The 26,236-nt window shown below is 46.8% G+C and overlaps 1 protein-coding gene across 1 annotated transcript in view; it reads right to left on the bottom strand.

Moving 5' to 3' along the window:
* Positions 1-4,988: 4,988 nt before the first annotated feature.
* The window catches only part of LOC116979242 (probable E3 ubiquitin-protein ligase HERC4), a 75,954-nt gene continuing 54,706 nt past the window's right edge, over positions 4,989-26,236 (bottom strand). The window contains exons 18-23 of the mRNA XM_033030875.1: positions 25,422-25,588; positions 17,430-17,496; positions 16,346-16,431; positions 11,841-12,021; positions 7,463-7,565; positions 4,989-5,602 (exon numbers count right to left, since the gene is read on the bottom strand). Of these exons, the coding sequence (XP_032886766.1) occupies positions 5,388-5,602; positions 7,463-7,565; positions 11,841-12,021; positions 16,346-16,431; positions 17,430-17,496; positions 25,422-25,588 (819 nt within the window). The 3' untranslated portion in view covers positions 4,989-5,387. The remainder of the gene's footprint in view (positions 5,603-7,462; positions 7,566-11,840; positions 12,022-16,345; positions 16,432-17,429; positions 17,497-25,421; positions 25,589-26,236) is intronic.

The raw sequence follows: 26,236 nt of genomic DNA, 5'->3' as shown, positions 1-26,236 counted from the left end.
CGCGCTAGGCCCCTCTTTATCCTTGTACCCAGACAGTCAGTGATACAGTAAACCCTCGTTATTACGGACTCTTAATAACAGATTTTGGTTATAGTGGACAGACTTACCAACCATCACCACAAGGCCAGGCTGCAGCCGTCACCCCCGGCCCTCACTTGCACTCCGGCCGCGCGCAGCCCACGACCATTGACTCGGCCGATCCTCGCCTCTCCCGCGGCCACCAGCTGACCTGGTTTCCTGGTCCAGTTCCAGACCACGAGTCTGAAGAAGGGTCTCGGCCTGAAAAGTCACTTACAGTACGATACGATAAGATAGACATTTATTTATCCCAGCATGGAAATTGGTGCCAACAGTCATAAAACACGACATGATACAAGATACATGAAATTAAAGTGACCAGTGGAAAGTCCAGGATTGGGGATGCACTAAGATTGGGGGGGGGGGGGAGGAGGGGAATCAGTCTACCACATGACAGAAGCGGGAGGAGTTGTACAGTTTGATAGCCACAGGGAAGAAGGATCTCCTGCGGCGTTCTGTGCTGCATCTTGGTGGATCCAGTCTGTTGCTGAAGGTGCTCCTCAGATTGACCAGTGTGTCATGGAGGGGGTGAGCTGTATTGTCCAAGATGCTCCACAGTTTGAGAAGCATCCTCCATTCCAAGACCATCTCCAGAGAATATAACTCCACCCCCAGGACGGAGCCAGCCTTCCTGATGAACTTGTTGATTCTGTTGGCGTCCGCGGCCTTCGTCCTGCTACCCCAGCGCACGACAGCGAAGAAGGTGCCCGCCACTGATTGGTAGAACATCTGCAGCATCTTACAGCAGACGTTGAAAGAGCGGAGCCTCCTCAGGAAGATCCTGACCCGAAATGTCGCCTATCCTTTAAACACCATTAGCGCATCTGCCTCCACCACCTGGTAGCACGTTCCATGCACTCACCACCCTCTCAACTTAGAAACAAACTTTCATTGCATACCTCCTCTAAACTTTACCCCTCTCAACTTAAAGCTATGCCCTCTAGTCTTTGATATTTTCACCCTGGGAATAAGGTTCTGACTGTCTACCTTCGAGAAGCTTCTTATTAAAGATATGATTCTCGCAAGGGAATTGAATAACTGCACAAGAAAAGGGAACGTTGATAGGGAGGAAACGTCAGGGAGAGAATTACTTCATTGAGGAACTCTTTCAAGCAGCTGCCTCGGTAGTGTTTAGCACAGACTTGGTGGTGGCTATTTGCTGATTCCAGTGTAGCAGCCATGGCTGTGAAACTGAACCACAACTTCCGACTTCAATCCTTCACTCACCGACAAGCAGAATAAAAGGAACTCTTGGGTATTCTGCAATGCTGATGGTAGTGAGGGAGTCAGACACCATTACACTCAAATTACACTCTCATTTCATTCTTGCCATCGGGACGAAGGTGTAGCTGTCAACTGTAATGTCCAGGTTCAGGAGCAGCTTCTTCCCTACAACCATCAGGCAGTTGAACACGATGAACTCCAATTAAACTCCAAACTACGAACTGCCCAGGTTGCACTAAGGTCTGTGGGCTTTGTGATGTGTTTTGCATTATATATTTTTTATTTCTTCAACTGGGGTCAAGGAAAGAGCGTTCACATCATGACCCTGTTTTCATCAATCTTTCCACCACCGCGCACAAGAAGCACAAGACAGACACCATTCTATGCAGATGCCAAGACGTGTGTTCAGCTCTGGCTGAACAACTTCTAACCTTGTGTGTGGACTCGATAAGAAGAAGAATTTCTTTAACTTCTTTTTGTTTGCTTGCTTATTACATCATCTATGTTTACAAACCTGTTGTGCTGTTGCTTTAGCTTAGTTTAGATATAGAGCGTGGAAATAGGCCCTTTAGCCCACTGAGTCTGCACCGACCGATGATCACCCCGTACACTAGTTCTATCCTACACGCTTGGGACAATTTACAGATGTCAATTGACCAACAAACCTTTGGAACATGAGAGGAAACCAGAGTAGCCAGAAAAAATCTACGCGGTCACAGGGTGAACGTGCAAACTCCATACAGACAGCACCCCTAGTCAGGATCGAACCTGGTTATTTGACACAGTGAAGTAGCAACTCCACCACTTCACCACTGTACCATCCATTGCTGCAAGTAGGAATTTACTTGTTCCGTTTTGGGACATATGACACTAAAACACCTTTGACTCTGAAGATAGTTGGGCTCAGAGGGAAGGATAATGGTGATGGAACATGCAGGGTCCTGAGAGGGAAAAGAAGGCACTTTCAGTGGCAGAAGAGTGGACCACCATTGGTCACAGATCAGAGGTGTTTAGCAGCAAAAGCAGAAGTGGCACAAGGAAGAATTGGTTTCTGCAGCATGTTATTAGAAAATAAAACATGGAATATGGCAGCTGTTTGTACATTGTCCTTCAACAGTTAGGGTATTCAGTATAGAATTGGGGATGTTATGTTACAGTTGAACAAAAGGTTGATGCGGCCGCGTTTGGATTATTGTTTTATTTATGCCCCTGTCCCACTTAGGAAACCTGAACGGAAACCTCTGGAGACTTTGCGCCCCACCCAAGGTTTCCGTGCAGTTCCCGGAGGTTCCCGAAGGTTTTTGTCAGTCTCCCTACCTGCTTCTACTACCTGCAACCTCCGGCAACCACCTGCAACCTCACGGAAACCTTGGGTGTGGCGCAAAGTCTCCAGAGGTTTCCCAAGTGGGACAGGGGCATTAGTTTAGTTTACTCTAGTTTAGAAGTGCCACATGGAAACTGGCCTTTCACTCCACCGAGTCCATGTCCACCATCGATCACCCATTCATACTAGTTCTATGTTATCCCACTTTCTCATCCACTCTACACACTAGGGGCAATTTACAATTAACCTACAAACCCACATGCCTTTGGGAGCACGCAGAGAAAACCCACACAGTCACAGGGAGAACGTGCAAACTCCTCACAGATAGCACTCGAGGTCAGGATCTAACCTGGGTCTCTGGTGCTGGAAGGCAGCAACTTTACCTGCTGCATCACTGTGCTGCCTGTGCATTTTGTGTTGTTTCAGTCGCCTTACTATAGGAAGGTGCCATTGAGCTGCTGTTGCCAGGATCGGAGGGCTTGAGCTACAGGGGGGACATTGGGCAGGTTATGACTTTATCCCTTGGAGAGCAGGAGAATGAGGGGTGATTTTATAGAGGTGTATAAAATCATGAGTGGAATTGATAGGGTGAATGCACAGAGAATTTTACCCAGGGTAGGGAAATCAAGAACTAGGTGAGAGGGGAAAGATTTAATGTGGACCCGAGGGGTAACCTTTTCACGAATGGTGGTGGGTATATGGAATGCCAGAGCAGATAATTGAGGCAGATTGTTTTGGTTGCACTACGGACTTTGGTTTTGAAGAAGGATGAACTGGTTATATTACCGATTGTTAATTTATTGTGTTATTGCATTAATGCGCGTTAAGACCCAGAAATCGCTTCCTTCCCCGACTGGTAAAGACTTGGCATCATGGCCTAGTGCGTGAACTCAAACCCCCAGGAATGAAGAAGACCCCTGAAAGTGGTGGACACTGCCCGTCCATCGTAGCTACTGACCTCCCCACCATCAAAGCGATCTATTGGATGTTCTGCCTGAAAAAGGCAACCAATGTAGTTAAAAACCCACACCACCCTGGCCACGCTCTCATCTTGCTGCTCCCATCAGGAAGAAGGTACAGGAGCCTGAAAACCTCCGGATTCAAGAGCAGTTTCTTCCAATCAACCATCAGTCTCCTGAACAATAGCCTCCGCAACTATGAACTTCTATGGACTTGGTTTTGAATATACTACAGACTCTGGTTTTACACTTTTGTTGTTTCTGGTTAAGTTGTCTGCTCAGTGTTTTCTTATAAAGAAGGCACATCAGCGCCTCTACTTCCTGAGAAGATTACGGAGAGTCGGTAAGTCAAGGAGGACTCTCTTGAACTTCTACAGGTGCACAGTACTGACTGGTTGCATCGTGGCCTGGTTCGGCAACTTGAATGCCCAGGAACGGATAAGACTGCAAAAAGTTGTGACCACTGCCCAGTCCATCACCGGCTCTGACCTCCCCACCATCGAAGGGATTTATCGAAGTCGCTGCCTCAAAAAGGCGCCCAACATCATTAAAGACCCACACCATCCTGGCCACACACTCATTTCACCATTGCCATTGGGAAGAAGGTACAGGAGCCTGAAAACTGTAACATCCAGGTTCAGGAGCAGCTCCTTCCCCACAGCCATCAGGCTATTAAACACTACAACAAATCATCTCTGAACTGCAACAGACTATTATTATTATTGCACTATATTTGTTTATTTATTGAGTATGTGTGCATGTGTTTATATACACACTGAACTTTTTTTCTCCCGTTATGTACCATGTTTACACATTCTGTTGTGCTGCAGCAAGTAAGAATTTCATTGTCCTATCTGGGACACATGACAATAAAACACTCTTGACTCTCGACTCTTTTACTCTAACTGAAATTCATTCCAAAGTTTTTTGACAAAATACAGGTGGTATTGCTATAGTGCAATAGATACATTTTGAAGAAACCGCTGAGACTAATTGCAGTTTAACTATAATTATGTCAATGTAAAAAAGTGTTTCGGGGCTGAGAGTTTTAGACTTGCTGTAACAAGTTATTTTCCCTACTGGACTTTCAAACCAAAGGCGTTTTCACTAGCTACAAGTTTATTTTTGCTAGCTAGAAACTAAAAAATCCTAAAGTCTATGTGTTACATTGTTTAATAGACTTTCATTGCACATGTCACTAGAGTGACTGCTTGACAGTTTCAATGATCACCCGCGGTGAAACTGATCATTTCACCGCGAGTGAACTTCAGAACTTCAGAGACAATGATGTCTGGTTACCATGGGGTGGTTACATGGAAACTGTTTTTACAGGTTATAAAAGTAATAAAAGGGATGTTCCCCAATGCAACAGTTGTGTGACATCCAATCTGTCTTAATGGAAACACTTATGATAACAGATCTACCTGTCATTATGAGGAACTCCAGTTGCTGGTTTACAAACAAACAAGACACAAAATGCTGGAGTACCTCAGGATCCTTCCCGACCCGAATGAAAACATCACCCACCCATGTTGCCACGGATGTTGCCTGACCCTCTGAGTTACTCCAGCACGTTGTGTGGTGCTTTGCACTGGTGACTGGGTAATTGACATTATGTTCAGCGCAGACATGGTGGGCCGAAGGGCCTGGTACCTCCTCATCTCTGCCTGGGTCTTGCTGAGACTGTCTTCTCACCGTACCTTGCTACACGTGATAATAAAGAAATCACTGAACCATTGGGCACGTGCAACATGATTTCCACTCGCTCAGAGACGCTCAGGAGCAGCAGATGATTTCAGCCACTAGTAAATCCCGAACCCCCGACTGCATCCAATCGCTCGGAGGAACCGCTCCCTCAGGATCTCCGCACTGCTGTACCGGGGAAGATCCAGCATTTGGTAGCAAGTGTGAGCAGTTGGGAAGTACAAATCCGGATCAGTTCTGGAATCCTGCTGAATGACGATCGTGAACTTGCCCATGCCTCCAATGGGAACCTTGTCACAACCTGTGAGGAAGGCTGGGAGCAGTGACAGAACAGAAATCAACAACTCAATATGTCAGCAATTGTAAGCTTCGTAATAAACGTTTTGGGCGGCAGTGACACAGCAGTAGAGTTGCTGCCTTACAGCGCCAGAGACCCGGGCTCGACCCCGACTATGGGTGTTGTCTGTACGGAGTTTGTACAGACCGTAGTAAATTGCCCCCAGTGTGTAGGGAGTGGATGAGAAAGTGGGATAACAGAACTAGTGTGAAATGATGATCGATGGTCGGCATGGACTCTGTACGCTGAATTCCTCTGTTTCCATGCTGTATCTCTAAACTATACTAGTGGAGTGTGTCTGTGTCAGTGCCTGACCCACTGAGTTATACTAGCACTTTGTGTCTTTCTTTGTAAACCAGCACCTGCAGTTCCTTGTGTCTACAAGCACATCTGCCACAGAACAAAGTGGTGTTTGCAACTGTGGTGTATTCAGTTTACTTTAGAAATGCTGCACGGAAACTGGCCCTTCGAGCCGACCACTAATGCCACGTACACTAGCACTGACTATGGACAATTTAACAATGCCAATTAACCTCCAAGCCTGTACATCTTTGGAGTGTGGGAGGAATCTGGAGCATCCGGAGAAAACCCACGCGACCAAAGGGAGAACATGCAAACTTCACACAGCCAGCACCTGAGGTCAGGGTGGAACCCGGGTCTGTGCGACTGTGAGGCAGTGGCTCTATCTGCTGTGCCACTGTACCGCTCTTCTTACTCTATTCACTATTACAGAGAAACAGAGCAAAATACCCATGTGCTCTATGCTACTGTTGGTGAACATAGAACATTACAGCACAGGAACAGGACCTTTGGCACACAATGTCTGAACCAAACATGTTGCCTTGTTAAAATTCATTCCTCTGCCTACATGTTATCCATATCCCTCCATCCCCAGCATATCTATAAGTCTATCTAAAAGCCTCTTGAATGCTACTATTGTATCTGCCTCCTCCACCCCTGCAACGTGTTCCAGGAATCTACGACTGTGTAAAAAATCTGTCCTGTATATCTCCTTTAAACTTTGCCTCTCCCACCTTAAGGCCAGGCTGTGTAGAATTTGATTTTTCCATCCTGGGCTAAAAGGTTCTGACTGACTACCCTATCTATGCCTCTCCTAATAATATATACCTCATATGGTGTTCCCTCAACCTCCCACTTGCCAAAGAAAACTAAGAAATCCAAGTTTGTCCAACCTCTCCTTGTGGCTAATACCCTCTAAACCAAGCATCATTTGGTAAACCTATTCTGCACCTTCTCTGAAGCCTCCACATCCTTCCTCTAGCGGAAGCAGAATTCAATCATGCCATTCAATCATGGCTGATCTATCTTTCCCTCTCAACCCCATTCTCCTGTTTTTTTCCTGCATTAGTAAAGGTGTCAAATGTTATGGGGAGAATAGGGTTGAGAGGGAATGATAGATCAGCCATGACTGAATGGCAGAGTAGACTCGATCTTTCGATAATTCTGCTCCCATGACTTATGAATTTAGGAACTTATGAAACCAGCCAGTAGGAGTATGGGACTGTGGACGGGTGAGCATGTGACCAACTTCCATCACCGAATGAGTTGGACAGTCAATCCCCTTTATAAACTTTAACTTATTCTATAACTTACCTCTTTGCTTCCCACCCCCAACCACTAGAGGATGGATGTGGAGACTTTGGATACGATGCAGAAGAGGTTTACCCCATCCACTTGCCTTCTCCCCTTAACCCCTGATGGTGGTCACCCCTCATCCTTCTAAATCCCAGCAAGTACAGGCCCAGAGCCATCAAACGGTCTTCGTACGCTTCACCAAAACCCGACTGAACGAGTGAAACCAGCTGGATGACTCACCCAGGAAATGCTTCTTCTCTTCCTGGGTTAGCTCATGAAACATCTGCCAGAACTGGACAATGGCTTCATCCGTTCTTGTGTAGCCCAACCTGTAACTGGCGTTCTGTCAGAGAGGGCAGAGAAACACTTCATAAGTTTATAGGTTACTAGACTAAGTGGGACCCGTTGGGTCCCAGCATCACACGGGAGGGCTGGTCACCAATGCAATATTCCACCTCTCCACCAATTCCAATATTGCCGGTGGAGGGCTGGGGGCTTTCTGTTGCGCTAGTATGGGTGTTGCAGGCCGAAGGTACTGGTTTCCAGAGGGCTAGTATAGACATTGTGGGCCGAATGGATTCTTGGGCTGGCAGCCAACTGTTGCAACGATTTTAAAAGCCAAGCCAAGGCAAACAATTTGGCTGCAGCCACCCGACAACCAAAATTCATTTTGTGAAAACAAACTTGTTTTAAAGGCGAGGCAAACAATTGGGCAGCAATCACCCGACAACCAAAATTCATTTTGTGAACACAAACTCGTTAAAAAGGCGAGGCAAACATAGAAGCATACATAGAAACATAGAAAATAGGTGCAGGAGTAGGCCATTCGGCCCTTTGAGCCTGCACCGCCATTCAATATGATCATGGCTGTTCATCCAACTCAGTATCCTGTACCTGCCCTCTCTCCATACCCCCTGATCCCCTAAGCCACAAGGGCCACATCTAACTCCCTCTTAAACATAGCCAATGAACTGGCCTCAACTACATTTTGTTGCAGAGAATTCCAGAGATTCACCACTCTCTGTGTAAATTTTTTTTTTCTCATCTCAGTCCTAAAAGATTTCCCCTTTATCCTTAAACTGTGACCCTTTGTTCTGGACTTCCCCAACATCGGGAACAATCTTCCTGCATCTAGCCTGTCCAACCCCTTAAGAATGTTGTATGTTTCTATAAGATCCCCTCTCAATCTTCTAAATACTAGCGAGTACAAGCCAAGTCTATCCAGTCTTTCTTCATATGAAAGTCCTGACATCCCAGGAATCAGTCTGGTGAACCTTCTCTGCGCTCCCTCTATGGCAAGAATGTCCTTCCTCAGATTAGGAGACCAAAACTGTACGCAATACTCCAGGTGTTGTCTCACCAAGACCCTGTACAACTGTAGTAGAACCTCCCTGCTCCGAAACTCAAAACCTCTTGCTATGAACGCCAACATACCATTCGCCTTCTTCACTGCCTGCTGCACCTGCATGCCCACATTCAATGACTAGTGTTCCATGACACCCAGGTCTCGTTGCATCTCCCCTTTTCCTAAACAATTGGGCAGCAGCCACCCGTCAAACAAAATTCATTTTGTGAATACAAACTTGTTAAAAAGGCGAGGCAAACAATTGGGCTGCAGCCACCCGACAACCAAAATTCATTCTGTGAACACAAACTTGTTAAAAAGGCGAGGCAAACAATTGGGCTGCAGCCACCCGACAACCAAAATTCATTTTGTGAACACAAACTCGTTAAAAAGGCGAGGCAAACAATTGGGCAGCAGCCACCTTACAGTGTTATTCACAGCTCAGAGAGCCGTGATCCTCTCGCTTCCTGGATCTGGCAAAGACTGAGTGAGGGACTACACTTCCGGGTTTTGTAGTCCTGCCCCCTTGCCGCCAGCGGGGGCAGCAGAGAGAATGGGGAATTTTTAAAAAACATTAATATCTCTCCGAATTTTCATCGATGGGAAAAATCCTCCGGTCCAGGAAGGCGGAGGGGTGCTCTAAGCGAGGTAGCCAAAAATGACGGCCGTAGGTGGTGGCGTTCTCTCGGTAATCACACCACAGCGAGCCAAAAGCGGTCAAGATCAGACTTTTAGTAATAAAGATAGATAGGAGCAGAATTAGGCCATTCGGCCCATTAAGTCTACTCCACCATTCAATCATGGCTGATCTATCATTCCCTCTCAAACCCCTATTCTCCTGCCTTCTCCCCATAACCCCTGGCAGCAGTACTAATCAAGAATCTATCAATCCACAATAAAAAATACCCAATGACTTGGCTTCCAGATTCCAGATTCATCACTCTCTGGCGACAGAAATGTCTCCTCATCTCCTTTCTAAAGGTACCTCCTTTTATTCTGAAGCTATGGCCTCTGGTCCTGGACTCTCCCACTAGTGGAAACATCCTCTCCACATCCACTCTGTCCAAGCCTTTCACTATTCGGTAAGTTTCAATGAGGTCACCCCTCATCCTTCAAGTAACACTGTGAGGGCAGGAAATCCCACCCCACCCACGGGTCCTGTGAGCTTGGGGACATGAGGAAATGCAGATACTGGAGTCTTGAGAAAAGCACAAAGTGCTGAAATAAATCAGTGGGTCGGGCAGCATCTGTGGAGGGAAATGGACGGGCGACAATTGGGTCGGGACCCTTCTTCAGACTGTAGATCCAATGTGCTGGCTGTCGGGATTTTATCAGGATAGAACATTGCACAGTACAGCCCTGCAGGCCACAATGTCCATGTCAAACATGATGCCAAGACTAACTTCTATCTGCCTGCACATAATCCATATCCCTCCATTCGCTGCATTTCCATGTGCCTATCTAAACGTCTTTTAAACACCACTATTACATAGGCCTCCACCACCTCCCCTGGCAATGAGTTCCAGGCATCCACCACTCTTAGTCGTACAGTCAGGATCGAACTTTGGACTCTGGGGCTTTAAGGCAGCAACTCTACCTCTGCGCCACTGTGCCGCAGCACTTCTGACAACTTGCCTTTTTGATAATGTTGCTTTGAAATAATCTGAGATTCCAGCTAGATCTTAGAGGCATCTGAAACCAGAGTGGTTACATTTAAGGTAAGGTGCAATGAAACTGAAGCTGATTGTGAGACAGTTGTGGTCAGAGCAGAACCATCATCGCACAGGGGGGCCGCCGAGAGTGAGAGGGCTGTCGAGAGTGAGGAGGGACGCCAAGTGCTACCTGGTGAGGGGGGGGGGGGGGGGGGGGTGCGGGGCGAGTATGAAGGGTGACCCGACGGATGGTCACCAAGAGTGATGGGGGAAGGGGGGACCCAGCTGGAGACCTCCTGCAGCCATGTGCGTCGGCAGGCAGAAGATAGCTGTTTGGTGAACCTTTGTGACTTTGTCGGTGCCTGAAACGTGGTGACACCTGTGTACTGCCTAGAAACATAGAGAAACATAGAAAAGAGGTGCAGGAGTAGGCCATTCGGCACTTCGAGCCAGCACCACCATTCAATATGATCATGGCTGACCATCCAGTATCAGTACCCCGTTCCTACTTTCTCCCCATATCCCTTGATTGTTAGCCCTTAGAATTCGGAGGGGGTGCTGCTCTGGCAGCAGCCATGTCATGCAGCTCGTCAGTTTTTCAACTTTTTTAAATTTTTTTAGTATGTTTTAAAGTCTGTATTTAATTTTTCTTTGTGTGTTTTGTGTGGGGGGTGGTGTGGGGGGGGTAAGGGGTAACCGCTTCGGTCGCCTCCTCCACGGAGAGGTGAGTTTTTAAAGGTCGCCTCCCCCGTGGCCTAACATCAAGGATCGACGCGGCCTTTCCCGGAGACGCGCCCGGGGCTTCAGCGGCGGGCGCAGCGTGGACTCTCGGCTGGAGGGGAGCGCTCCGTTTCGCTGGCCCGGGGCAGCCGGCAGCCTGAAGTCGCGGTCTGCAGAGCTCCAGCTGGTGCGGCGTCTACAGCCCGGGATCTCACGTTGGGGACCCGGGGGAAGAAGAAGCCATCACTGCCGGCCCGCGGCCGACTTCTACCGCGGGTCCGGCATGGACTTACCATCACCCCTGGAGGGGAGCTTCGACCGCCGGCCCTGCAGTCTACGGTGCTTCTGGCTGCGGCGGGGACTTAAATCTTGACCACCGGTCTGCGGCCTACAACAACTTAAAGCCGCGGTCTCCGGTGAGGAAGAGCCGATCCTGGACTGACTCTGGACTCTGGTCCTGACCACGGGGGGGAAATGGAGGAGGACTGGCCAAATTTTGTGCCTTCCACCACAGTGATGAATGCTGTGGTGGATGTTTGTGTTACAGTTTTATTGTGGTTGTGTGTTCTTTATTATTGTATCGCTGCAGACAACCCAAATTTCCACCAGCCTGGCAGTGTGGCAATAAATTATATCTAAATCTAATCTAATCTAGAGCTAAATCTATCTCTCTCTTAAAAATATCCAGTGAATTGGGGTCCATTGCCTTCCGTGGCAGAGAATTCCAGATTCACAACACTCTGGGAGAAAAAGTTTTTCCTCATCTCAGTCCTAAATGGCCTACACCTTAATCGTAAGGGGTAAGGTCTGCTGTATGATTTTACAGGGTTGCGTGCAAAACAAAGCATTTCACAGTGCCTCGGAACATGTGACAATAAAGTATCATCAATGAATCGCTTACCTCCTCCAGCTGAGGCCAGTCGTACAGCATGTTTCCTTGGAGAAGAGCCATCAATTCGTCAGGAAGGAACAAATCTACAACTGGCAAAGGAACATATCGAAACCCTTCAGAGAAAGCTTGGAAATTTTTCTCCACCGATGTGTTAAATATGTAGTCCACATATTTGTCAACGAATAACTTCCTGAGAGAGAAAAATCCATGAGAGAGATTATTAAACTGAAGTTGTATCGGTTGGTATTGGTGTTGGTTTCCTATTGATAAACACAAAATGTTGAAGTAACTCAGCGGGTCAGGCAGCACCTCTGGAGAAAAGGAATAGGTGACATTTCAGGTTGAGACCTTTCTTGAGACTGGACAATTACTAATGCTATTGTCTAGATTATTTTAGTTTTATATAGTTTATTGTCACATGTACTGAGGTACAGTGAAAAGCTTTTTTGTTTTGTGCTATCCAGTCAGCGGAAAGATCATATATGATTACAATCAAGCCATCCACAGTGTACAGATACAGGATAGAGGGAATAATATTTAGTGCAAGATAAAGTCCAGTAAAGTTTGATTGAAAATAGTCTGTATGTCTCCAATGAGGTAGATGGTAGGTCAGGACTACTCTCTAGTTGGTGATAGGATGGTTCAGTTGCCTGATAACAGCTGGGATGAAACTGACCCTAAATCCGGAGGTGTGTGTTTTCACACTTCTGTACCTCATATATTTGAGATACAGGGAAAGACATTGCTTATATTCTATTTAATCAAATCATACAACATCCCTGTACAATGAAGCCATGCACACGTACTACAAGTAGAACAAGATATCAGAGTGCAGAATATATCGTTACAGGTTTATAGCATTACAGTTACAGAGAAAAGTGCAATGTCCGCAATCAGGTAGGTTGGACAATCGGACTAGCTTTGGAAGGACTGTTAAGTAGTCTGATAACAGTATGTGTAGGAAGGAACTGCAGATGCTGGTTTAAACTGAAGATAGACACAAAAAGCTGGAGTGACTCAGCAGGACAGGCAGCATCTCTGGAGAGAAGGAATGGGTGACGTTTCAGGTTTGAAGAGGGTCAAGGGTGTTTTATCGTCATGTGTCCCAGATAGAACAAGGACATTCTTACTTACTGCAGCACAACAGAATATGTACACATAGTACACTGTAAACAATATGATAAACGAGAGAGAAAAAAAGTTCAGTATATATACACATACCCACAAGTACACACACACACACACACACACACATATAAATATATACACACACACACACACACAAATATACATACACACACATACTCAAAAAACAAACAATAGTAGTTCAATAATAATAACTATAATAGTCTATTGAACTTCAGAGCTAATTTGAGGTTGTAGTGTTTAATAGCCCGATGGCTGTAGGGAAGAAGCTGTTCCTGAACCTGGATGTTAGAGTTTTCAGGCTCCTGTACCTTCTTCCCGATGGCAGTGGTGAAATGAGTGCGTGGCCAGGATTGTGTGGGTCCGTGATGATGTTGGCTGCCTTTTTGAGGCAGCAACTTCGATAAATCCCTTCGATGGTGGGGAAGTCGGAGCCAGTGATAGACTGGGCAGTGTTCACAACTTTTTGCAGTGTCTCGACTCGAAATGACACCCATTCCTTCTATCCAGAGATGCTGCCTGAGTTACTCTAGCTTTTTGTGTCTGTCTGATAACAGTAGTCTGATTGTTGTGGGGAGTGCAGAATTAGGGGCCATAAATGTGAGATAGTGATCTACAAATCAGTAGTGAATTCAGGTGAAACCTTCTCCACCCTTCAAATCCATATTGATGGAACGGTTTGAAAGAATGTTGGTCAGATGCTGGCAAGTGGGATTAGTTTGGTTAATCACCTTTGTTAGCATAGACCAGTTGGGCTGAAGGGCCTGTTTCCAAGCTACGTAGTTATATGACTCTCAACGATTTTATGATAACACTACTGCCTTCAATAAATTGGATTCCAGCGCATTCCTACAATCAACTCTTCTGGATTATCCCAGTTTCCAGGAACTAAATGTGTGGTAATTTTTTTCAGCATTACTTCTTTGGCTATCGGGCCTATAAGGGCAAGATAATAGTCATAGAAGCATACAGCTGGGAAACAAGCCCTTCGGCCAACATGTTGACCAAGCTGCCCCATCTAAGGAAGCATATTGCCATATTATTCTAAACCTTTCCTATCCATGTACCTGTCCAAGTGTCTATCAAATCTATATTACTAAAACTCTGATCTTGACCGCTTTTGGCCCACTGTGCTGCGATTTCCAACAGAACGCCACCACCTACAGCCGTCATTTTTGGCCACCTCGTTCAGAGCCCCCCTCCGCCTTACGGGTGCGGATGACGTTTCCCATCGATGACAAATCAGAGAGATATTAATGTTTTTCAAAAATTCACCATTCTCTCTGCTGCCCCTGCTGGAGGGAGGGGGAGGGACTATAAAACCAGGAAGTGGTGTGCCTCACTCAGTCTCTGCAAGGGATGAAGCCAAGGGTCACGTCTCTCTGAGCTCTGAATAACACTGAACAAATGAAAACTGAACACTGAAAATGAAAATATGGTTTGTTTGAAGTAAAAAGGCACTGCCTGCAAATGGTTGTTTGGGTGCTTTGGCTTGAAGTTGAAAGGCACTACTTACTGCAAATGGTGGCTTGGGTGCATTGGCTTGAAGTTGAAAGGCACTACTTACTGCAAATCGTGGCTTGGGAGCTTTGGTTTGAAATTGAAAGGCACTACTTACTGCAAATGGTGGCGTGGGAGCTTTGGTTTGAAGTTGAAAGGCACTACTTATTGCAAATGGTGGTTTGGGAGCTTTGGTTTGAAGTTGAAAGACACTACTTACTGCAAATGGTGGCTTGGGAGCTTTGGCTTGAAGTTGAAAAGCACTACTTACTGCAAATGGTGGCTTGGGTGCTTTGGCTTTAAGTTAAAAGGCACTACTTACTGCAAATGGTGGCTTGGGAGCTTTGGCTTGAAGTTGAAAGGCACTACTTACTGCAAATGGTGGCTTGGGTGCTTTGGCGTGAAGTTGAAAGGTACTACTTACTGCAAATGGCGGCTTGGGTGCTTTTGCTTGAAGTTAAAAGGCACTACTGCAAATGCACTGATTTCCTGTTTGCATTGTATATTGATTTTAGATAAAACGCTACCACTTATGGCTGTGATTTTTGGCCATCTTACTCAGTTCCCCTCCGCTGAGCAGGTGCAGAAAATTCTTCCCATCAATTAAAAATAAAAGTGTTATTAGTGTTTAAAAAATGTTGAGAATCTCACTCCTGTCAATCACGCCATGAAAGCCACACCTTTTCCGGTGGGAGGGGGAGGGGTTATAAAACCTGGAAGTGTGGGTGTGGCTCAGTCTCTGCATGATTGGGGAGGGAGAGGTCACGACTGTCTGAGCTGTGAATCAACTGAACACACTGAATGTCTACTGAACTGTAAGTTTGGTGTTTTGTGTGGTTTTATGGTGGTTTTACCCTGCATGAAATGGTATGAAGCTGCATTTGAATTTGGTGGCCTTGCACCCTGCTTGAAGTGGAATGAAACTGCACTTGAATTTGGCGGCCTTGCACCCTGCTTGAAGTGGTATGAAACTGCACTTGAATTCGGTGGCCTTGCACCCTGCTTGAAGTGGTTGGAAACTGCACTTGAATTCGGTGGCCTTGCACCCTGCTTGAAATGGTAGGAAACTGCACTTGAATTCGGTGGCCTTGCACCCTGCTCATAGTGGTAAGAAAATGCACTTGAATTTGGTGGCCTTGCACCCTGCTTGAAATGGAATTTTGGATACAGCCAGCTCCTGCTGAAGACACCAATGATGGGGCAATAGCCTGATGTTAATTGAGGGATAATCATTGCACAGGATACCGTAGTTAGTGCCCTAAAGAGCCCAGATGGTGGGTATATGGAACAAACCGCCAGAGAAGGTAGTTGAGGCAGGTACTACGACAACATTTAAAAGACCTTTGGATGGTACATGGACAGGAAATGGTTTGGAAAGATATGGGCCAAAAGCAAGCAAATGGGTCCAGCTAAGGAGGCAACTTGATCAGCATGAACGTATTGAGCTGAAAGGCTTGTTTCCATGCTGTATGACTCTATACCATAGCAAATTGAGAAATTACCTACGGGGCATAAAGCATGAAACTATAGATGCTGGAATTTTGTGTAGAACACAGAGCTTAGGGCGGCACGGTGGCACAGCGGTCGAGTTGCTGCCTGACAGCGCCAGAGACCCAGGTGTGATCTTGGCTACGGGTGCTGTCCGAACGGAGTTTATACATTCTCCCCATGAACCGTGTGGGTTTTCTCCAGGTGCTCCAGTTTTCTCCCAGCAAAGACGTACAGGTCTGTAGGTTAATTGGCTTCAGTAAATTGTCCTTGGTGTGTAGGATAGAACTAATGTGTGGGTGATTGATGGTCGGCGCGGACTCAGTGGGCCGAAGGGCCTGTTTCCACGTTGTATCTCTCTAAAGTCTGAAAAAACTGACCTGTTGTGGCTTTGCACTGGAATGTTTTTCCCATTAGGAATGAGTTCATGTCGGGTTATTGATCCATCAGCCATGTCTGCCCCAATCTAAAAGATAAATTCAACATGAGACAGGAGAAGATGCCAACAGATTTTTTTTAATGCACATTTTTGGAAATGACAGCAAGCAACTTAATTACTCAGATAGTTACTGTGTTTGTATGAAAACGCATCATATTCCTTGCAGAGCCATTAGTTCAGTGGGTGTGGGTCTGGCTTGGTTAACTAGATAAAATTAAAAATTGGAGAAACAATGAACTGCAGCTGCTGGTTTACAAAAAAAGACACAAAGTAGGTCAGGTAGCATCTCTGGAGAACACGAATAGGTGAAGTTTCAGTTGGGATGGATAATGGTATTTGGTGCTGAGGTCTATGGGAAGGGTATGTCCTGGATTGTAGAGTGCCCTTCAGTCACTTCCATGTCTCCTCTAGTGCAGAATGACACTCCCACTATGATATCTATGAAGACTGAATGAAGGCACATGAAACTGCAGATAATAGTTTACCAATATAAAACCCAACAAAGTGCTGGAGTAACTCAGCGGGTCAGACAGCATCTCTGGAGGACATGGATAGGTAATGTTTTGGGTCGAGACTCTTCTTCAGACTGCTGGAGATGGGAGAAAAAGCTGGAAAAGAGGTAGGGTTGGGACAAAGCCTGGCAAGTGATAGGTGGATACATGTGATGGGGGGGGGGGGGGGGGGGGGGGGAGAGTGATTGGCAGATGAGTGGACCAAGGCTGGAGATGAAAAGGAGACAAAAAATTGTCAGATAAGGAAAGAAGAGGAGGAGTGAAATGAAGAGCCAGAGGGAGCGATATTGAAGGAAGGGGACTGGGGAATGAAGTGAAAATGGGGTGGGATGGTGGGAGATATGAGTTTGTGCACCAGGGTGGGGGACAGTGGGGGTGGGGGAAAAGGGAATGGGCGCTACCTAAAATGGGAGAATTTACTGAGCTGGGGCTAGGGTATCGGGACCTGAGCTCCAGTCAGAGCAGAGGGACAAAGATCAGAACAAGCTTAAGAGAAAGGCAACCGTGACTTACTGTGAAATCCATGCAGAATATCTCCTCCAAGTCATCACCCTCATAATTGAGAAGTTCCTGAAGATTTCTGCAGGAAAAAGGAAAGCAAATCAATGACCAACTGCTGTGGGAAACATGATTGAAGCAAACTCGAGTTTGCAAGCGGCTGATGCCTCACTGGCTCTGGCTTTCTTGCTCCACCACTGACTGCGTTAACAATCTAGGGCACCAAACTAGCAACATCAGTAGATAGATAGATAGATAGATAGATAGATAAATACTTTATTAATCCCCTTATTCAGGGGAAATTCTGATGTCCATGCAGCACACTAATAAAAATACAACACAGTATTCATAAAGAAATTCAACACCAAAACATCCCCCCACAGTGATTCCCACTGTGGGGGAAGGCACAAAGTCCAGTCCCCATCCTCTTGTCCACCCATAGTCGGGCCTATTGAGGCCTCCACAGTCGCCGCCATGGCGCCCAATGTTCTCGCCGGGTGATGGTACTCCGGCGTCGGGAGAACCCCCAGCAGCTTGGGGTGCCAGGAACGGCCGCCTTCCCACCGGAGCCTGCGGCTTCCAAGCCAACAGACCACGCCAGACGGAGCTCCGCACACTGGTGATCTCGGCGAGATGTAAGTTCAAAAAAAAGTTCAAACGTCGCAGCTGGCCGCTCCGCAGAACCGCGGCTCCACGATGTTTTCCTCGGCGGTACCACGCATACTGGAGTCCCAGCGCGGCGACCCAGGAAAGGCATCGCCCGCTCCGCAATAGCGCTCCAGCGCTGCACTGCTGCCAAAGCCGATGTTCTGCGCCGCCGCCGCCGCCAACGCCGATGTTCTGCGCCGCCGCCAAAGCCGATGTTCTGGCCAGGTCCCCTCAGGGAAACGTCGCTCCAGGACCCGCTGGTAGGCTGCGAGGACAGGTCGAAGACGCTGCTCGGAGGAAGGCAACCCCTCCGACCAGGTAGGGACTTAGAAAAGCAATTTCCCCCTTCCCCCCCACCACCCCCCACACATAAAAGATTTAGACCCCCTGACTGTACATTTAACGAACTAAAAATAATAAAAAAGAAGGGGAAAAAATGGACAGCTGCAGGACAGGCAGCCGTTCAGGACAGCGCCTCCACCAAACTAGCAACATCAGTAGAGTTGCTGCCTTACAACTTCAGACATCCGGGTTCGATCCTGACTACGGGTGCTGGCTGTACAGAGTTTGTACGTTCTCCCTGTGACTGAGTGGCTTTTCTCTGGGTGCTCTAGTTTCTTCCCCCATTCCAAAGACGTGCGGGTTTGTAGGTGAATTGTCTGCTGTAAACTGTCCCTCGTGTGTGGAATAGACCTGGTGCAGGTGTGTTCAATGGTCAGCATTGACTCGGTGGGACTGTGGGCTGGTTTGCACGCTGTATCTCTAAATTAAACTGAACTCAACTTTGACCAGGATCGTGAAGAGCCATCACTGTTCTTGTAATCCATGAAACTTTCAGATTTAAAAACAGGGGTTTATTGAAGTCCGAACCCGCTGCACAATTTCCTGCCTCTCAGAATCCTGGAACGCTGCCTCATGGAACATTTAATCCCAGATCAATTCTGATTTCAATGTAGTCCATGATGAATCTGGTCAACAAACCCATTAAAAAACATAAGTAGCTAGTGATATTAACTTCACGACTAATTTCCATCTTGCACTCAAATTCACTTGGACCATCTCCGTTTCTTGATCCTACCATCTCCATCACAGGAAATAGACTATCGACTGACATCTATTATAAACCTACTGACTCCCACAGCTATCTAGACTACACTTCGTTCCACCCTGCTTCCTGCAAAGACTCTATCCCCTACTCCCAATTCCTCCATCTACGCCCAAGATGAGGTGTTCAAGTTACATTTATTGTCACATGCACCAACTGGTACAGTGAGATTTGAGTTACCATACAGCCATACGGATAAAAAAGAACACAATACACAATAGAGTTTAACATAAACATCCCCACACAGCGGAATCAACGTTTCCACTGTGAGGGAAGGCAGCAAAGTTCATTCATCTTCCAAACTAGGACATCAGAGATTTCCTCATTTTTTAGGGAACGGGGAATCCACTCTTCCAACTGATGAAGTGGTCCCTTTAATAATATTCAAGGAACTGCGCTGGTCAGAAGGCACAGCAACGACTGTTCTTCCTGAGGACATTAAAAAAGACTGGTCTGCCCCAACAGCTGCTGACAACCTTCTATCGCTGCACCATAGAGAGCATATTAACGTATGGCATCTCTGTGTGGTATCTCAGCTGCACGGAGGCGGAGAGGAGAGCTCTTCAGCGCATCGTCCACAGAGCGCAGAAGATTATTGGGACACAGCTACCAGCCTTGGAGGGCATCTACCACACACGGTGCCTCAGGAAGGCCGTCAGCATCCATAAAGACTCCTCACACCCTTGTAATGGACTGTTCGAACTACTTCCCTCCGGCAGACGTTACAAGGCCTTCTACGCCCGAACCTCCAGACTCAGGAACAGCTTCATTCCCAGAGCTATAGCGGCTCTGAACCGGCCCTGCTGTGTGCCCCCCATCACCCCTGGACTGTCTACCTCGGATGGTCACGTCGCACAGACACATCTGCACTTTAGTCTGTTGAACTGTTTTGACTATTTTACTGTTGTAATGTTCTTTTTACAATCCATGTTCTCGGGGTATCTAAATCTAAATTTTATTAGCTATTTATGTTATGACATCGGATGGAAGCTGCATACCAAATCTCGTTGCGCTTATGTAGCAATGTAACAAAATCTTGAGATTTTAAAAATCGTCTTTAATTTATCCCATCAGATAAAGCATAAAAAGAAGTTTAATTTGACACCTAATTCACTTTCATATCTTCAGTATTAAAAAAGTTATGGCCATTTTCATACTCGGAAATTGGCATCTTGTTCCCTTTTGCTTTTTCATTGACTTAACACAAAAGCTGTGATCGAGAACATTTAAAAGCCCATAACTTTCTTAAAATTTAAGAGAACTGAAAGAAATTTTCAGTTATTATAGATTGAAGCATTCTGAAACAAATATGAAACAATCTTACTTAGATGACTTGAAATTAAAGCATATAGTTAGTTAGTTAGTTACCTAATTGTAGCTAATGACAAAATTAAATTACTAGATCTAAACATCTATCCATTTCTTAAGAATAGATTAACATTTTTAAATAGCCTAAGTGTCCAAATAACATTCACACAAGAATTCAGAATATAACATAATTTTTAAATCTCATTGTCATGGGTTTATAGGCCAAATGGAAGGAATTTAATGTTTAATACCTGTAAATTAATGGCCAATTAAATCAGCTTGCGAGTGGGATTTTCTGGAACGGGACCATTTGGAACGTTGAGGTTGCTGTGATTTAGTCCCCCATATCAGCAGCAAATCCAATGCTGGTTCGTTCAGGGACTAAATCACCGTTTCGCAACTTAAAATGTGAATTAAATACATCTTAAGAAACACTTTTATACATAAAAACAAACTACTTTCTTTTACCTGTCCCCTACATAAAATCCGTCCCCGTTGTCGGCGTTGACGGCTTCAGAAGCTGATTTTAAAATCACTCCAGCGATTAACTTGTCGGGCGAATATTTAAAAAAAACACACAGAACGGCCTTCGGAACAATTCTTTAGCAACATCTTGCACTCCAACAAAATATAATTCAGAACCAGGTCGGAAAAAAAACGCGTTTTAACCCAGCCCCCCCCCCCCCCCCTCAAACGCGTCAAAATCGCGCACATGGCCAGTGACAGAATTGCAGCGCCGCTGAAGGCAAGTATTGTAACATACCTAGCTTATGTGCAATGACAATAAAAGATATTATTATTATTATTATTATTATCATTATTATTATTATAAGAGTAACCATCAGCAGTGGGTTTTACTTGCCCAAGGGGGGAAGTGTCTCAGTCAAAGATTGTGATCACAACTCCAAAGTTAAGTCAGTACAGCAAGACATTTCGACACCAAAAAAGATACCAACTGAGGAAGTACAGATGTGAGGTAGATTGATGCTGTGAGGCTGCTAAACAGTCACTCTGTACTCACAGTCACCTGATTCTGCGGCTTGGCATGGACACTTTAATAACTGGCACTGGCCACTTTAATAACTGGCACTGGCCACTCAAATCAGCTGCCCCGGACATTTTTATGATTGGTTTTACTGTATTTTAACGTTGTTGTTTTACCTGCTTTTAACTATTTATACTGTTCCATCAGGGACTGGATTGTTTTTAGTGTTATTATGTGTGAAATGTTTTAAATTTCATGTGCGATGCTCCGGTATTCCCTGGGAAACGTCTTTTCATTTTGATTGATTAATTACAGGATTTGTGGTTTACTTTTACATTGTACAAGAGTCACGACTTCTTGGTTCCGCTTGCAACAAGATACAAAGGTAAGCGTACTTAATAATTAATAATTTTATAGTGTTAATAATTATTAACAATCCAGTGTCTGAAGAAGGGTTTCGGCCCGAAACGTCGCCTATTTCCTTCGCTCCATAGATGCTGCTGCACCCGCTGAGTTTCTCCAGCAATTTTGTGTACCTTTAATAATTTGACACTGGATTGCGACTGTTTGGTTCTTGGCTCAATTGGGTACACAGGTAAGGAAGTAAATGTGTTTAATAGCAGATACTAGCTGCTGGCATCTGTGTGCTGCATGTGTCAAGGTAAGGACAATGAATATATTGACAATTGATACGAGCTGGCGTCCTCTGAATTTTGCACGCAGTGGAGTTCAAAGGTAGTGATAACAAATGTGTTAATGGCGTCTGTGTGTATTGGAGGTCTGATGGAAATAACAGTTAGTATGTTAAATAGTCGATAATAGCTATCGTCCCCAGCAAAGATCCTATAGCGGAGCAAGATAGGCTACTCCTGCGAAATGCAATGGACTGATGTGTAGTACGCTATGGAGGGGATCATGGGCATTTTTCCACGCCCATTTCAGTAACCTGAGCCTACCTGACCCGACCCGACTCGCAGTGTAATCAATGTTGTGGGGCAACAGTTTGTGTAGGTTAGATTCATAATTCTGTCAGTTCATACTTCTTGTCAACAATAAAATTTGATTCTGGTAATTGTCTTTTTTAATGTTTTTTAAATCATTTCTTTTTAAATGGTTCACAAGCAGTGTTTGAGTTGATTTTGTAGTAACCGGAACCGACCCGACTCGCAGGGTGATTGACATTGCGGGGGAAGTTTCTGTGCGTGATATATAGGGTTAGATTCATAATTCTGTTAGTTCATAATTCTGTTAATTCTTGTTAAAGAATAAAATGTTTATAAACACACATACATGAAAATTATATAAATGTATATAATCATAGAACACACACAATTATATTTCTTCTGATCCAAAAATGAACTTTATTTCAGACTAGACAAGGGACATTAAATAAGAAACATTGTAAATAAGAAACATTGTAAACCTCCCCGTAACTTCACACACACTAGGCCTTATCCCCCCCGGCACTCCCTCGCCTGCCCCCTCACCACAATGTCTCCCCCCCTCCTATGCCCCTCTCCCCGCTGCCCCGCACTCCCTCTCCCCGCTGCCCCGGGCCCCGCACTCTCTCTCCTCGCTGCCCCGGGCCCCGCACTCTCTCTCCTCGCTGCCCCGGGCCCCGCACTCTTTCTCCCCGCTGCCCCGGGCCCCGCACTCCCTCTCCCCGCTGCCCCGGGCCCCGCACTCTCTCTCCCCGCTGCCCCGGGCCCCAGCACTCCTACTCCCCGCTGCCCCGGGCCCCGCACTCCTTCTCCCCGCTGCCCCGCTGCCCCGGGCCCCGCACTCCTTCTCCCCGCTGCCCCGCACTCCTTCCCCCCGCTGCCCCGGGCCCCGCACTCTCTCTCCCCGCTGCCCCGGGCCCCGCACTCCTTCTCCCCGCTGCCCCGGGCCCCGCACTCCTTCTCCCCGCTGCCCCGGGCCCCGCACTCCTTCTCCCCGCTGCCCCGGTCCCCGCACTCTCTCTCCTCGCCGCCCCGGGCCCCGCACTCTCTCTCCCCGCTGCCCCGGGCCCCGCACTCTCTCTCCCCGCTGCCCCGGGCCCCGCACTCTCTCTCCCCGCTGCCCCAGGCCCCGCACTCTCTCTCCCCGCTGCCCCGGGCCCCGCACTCTCTCTCCCCGCTGCGGATCCAATCTTTGGCCGGAAGCAAGAGGGCGGAGCAAAATGGCGGAACAAGATGGCGGAACAAGATGGCGGGGGCAGGTTGCTAAAATGGGTCATAAAATCACCCATGAATCCGCCCATGAGCGTACTACACGTTTGCGTGAGAGTAATCCATCTTGCTCTGCTATAGGATCTTTGCTACCCAGTATCCCACAGGTCCGCTCTTGCTCCCCCTCCCTCCAGATGCAACAGCCCCCCTCGTCCTCATCTTTCACCCCATCAGCCGTCACATACAGCACAAAATCCTCCAACATTTTCGCCACCTCCAACAGAATCCAGCCACAGCTTCCCATCTCCACCCCTTTCCGCTTTCTGTAGAGACCGTTCCCTCCGCAATTCCTTGGTTAACTCATCATTTCCAACCCAAACCACCCCCTCCCCAGGTACGTTCCCCTGCAACCGCAGGAGATGCAACACTTGTCCCTTTACCTCCCCCCTCGACTCCATCCAAGGACCCAAACAGACATTTCAGGTGAAGCAGAGGTTCACTTGCTCCTCCTCCAACCTCATCTACTGTGGCAGCTGTTCCAGGTGTGGACTTCCATATTTCAGTGAGACCAAGCGCAGGCTCGGCAATCGTTTCATTGAACATCTCCGCTCAGTCCGCCTAGGCCTACGTGATCTCCCAGTTGCTAAACACTTTAACTCCCCCTCCCATTCCCACACTGACCTTTCTGTCCTGGGCCTCCTCCATTGTCAGAGTGAGGCCCAGCGCTAATTGGAATTACAGCACCTCATATTTTACTTGGGCAGCTTACAACTCTGTGGTATGAATATTGATTTCTCTAACTTCAAGTAACTCTTGCATCCCCACCTCTTACTCCTCCACCTTCTCTTTCCCTTGCCACCCACCTGTGACGCACATTTCTCCCACCTCCAGTCACCCTGTTCCTTTCTCCTCTTCCATACACTCCCATCCCTGAGTCCCCCATCTCCCTTTTGTCCCCCCTCTTTTCCCTCCCTATCCCCTTTCACCCAATTCCTCCGTCCGGCTTTACATTTCACTCCTCCTCTCCTCTCCTTATCTGACATCTTCTTGTCTCCTTGTCACCTGTAGCCTTTGTCGCTTACTCCACCCATCTGCCAATCAAATCACCCCCCTCATCTGTATCCAAGCTTTGTCCTTTCCCACCACTTTCTCCCGCCTACTCCAATCAGCCTGAAGAAGGGTCCCGACCCGAAACATCATCTGGCCTTTCATTCCCTTCACAGATGCTGCCTGAATAACTGAGTTCCTCCAGCACTTGGTGTTTTGGTAAAGATTCCAGCATCTGTTTCCAGTTTCTTGTGTCTCCGTTCTGATGACTACGTTGGATTGATCAAATGAGACCAATGAAGGTTAATAGCCCAGCTCCATGGCTCTCAACCAGAGTTAACGAAGCATCTGAGACTGAGTTTAGAAGGATGAGAGGAAGACCTCATTAAAACTTACCGAATAGTGAAAGGCCTGGATAGAGTGGATATGATGAGGATGTTTCCACTAGTGGGAGCATCTAGGACCAGAGGCTTTAGCCTCAAAATAAAAAGACAGAAGAAAGGAGGAGGAATTTCTTTAGTCAGAGGTTGGTGAATCTGTGGAATTCATTGCCACAGACAGCTGTGGAGGCCAAGATCGGATATTTTTAAGGTAGAGATTGATAGGGTCTTGATTAGTAAGGGTGTCAGGGGTTATGGGGAGAAAGCAGAAGAATGGGGTTGAGACGGAAAGATAGATCAGCCATTATTGAATGGCTGAGTAGACTTGATGGGACGAATGGCCTAATTCTGCTCCTCTGACATAAACTTATGAGCATGACTTACCGGCCGACTGTTGGGGAGAGTTCCTTCAGGTCATCGAGAGTAGGTTGCTCATTTAGCAGCTTCTTGTAGAGGGCCAATGGGAAGTGGAAGTCCGCCTGATAACCATTGTACAGGGCCAGCCAGCAGATAATGCCCAGCAGGCGAAATACATCATTGATTTCTGGCTCCTGTGTGTTTAAAAATGAACAATGTAACCCATTCATCAGCACTCTTTACTTGTCTTGGTGTCACTGATCATAGTCATACGATACGACACGATAGAACTTTATTTATCCCAGGAGGGAAATTAATTTGGCAACAGTCATAAAAAACACAAAATACATGAAACATGAAATTAAAGTGACGTGTGGTAAGGCTTTGGGGATGTGCAAAGATTGAGGAGGTCGGTGAGGGGGGGGATGGGGGTCAGTCTCAGTCCCGGTGCACGCCGTGAAAGAAGGGGGAGAAGTTGTACAGTTTGATAGCCACAGGGAAGAAGGATCTCCTGTGGCCTTCTGTTCTGCATCTTGGTGGAACCAATCTGTTGCTGAAGGTACTCCTCAGGTTGACCAGTGTGTCATGGAGGGGAGTGATCTGTATTGGCCAGAATGCTCCACAGTTTAAGGAGCATCCTCCCCTTCAAGACCACCTCCCATGAATCCAACTCCAACTCCGCCCCCAGGACGGAGCCAGCCTTCCTGATGAGTTTGTTGATCATATTGGCGACCACAGCCTTCTCCCTGGCTGCCACTGAATGGTAGAACATTTGCAGCATCTCACTGCAGACGTTGAAGGAGCGGAGTCTTCTCTAAAAGTACAGGTGGCTCTGTTCCTTC

This window comes from Amblyraja radiata, chromosome 1 (assembly GCF_010909765.2).
Source record: "Amblyraja radiata isolate CabotCenter1 chromosome 1, sAmbRad1.1.pri, whole genome shotgun sequence".
In the NCBI taxonomy this organism is placed as follows: domain Eukaryota; kingdom Metazoa; phylum Chordata; class Chondrichthyes; order Rajiformes; family Rajidae; genus Amblyraja; species Amblyraja radiata.
The sequence above is the reverse complement of the archived record's forward strand: the minus strand, read 5'-3'. Positions and strand labels throughout refer to the sequence as shown.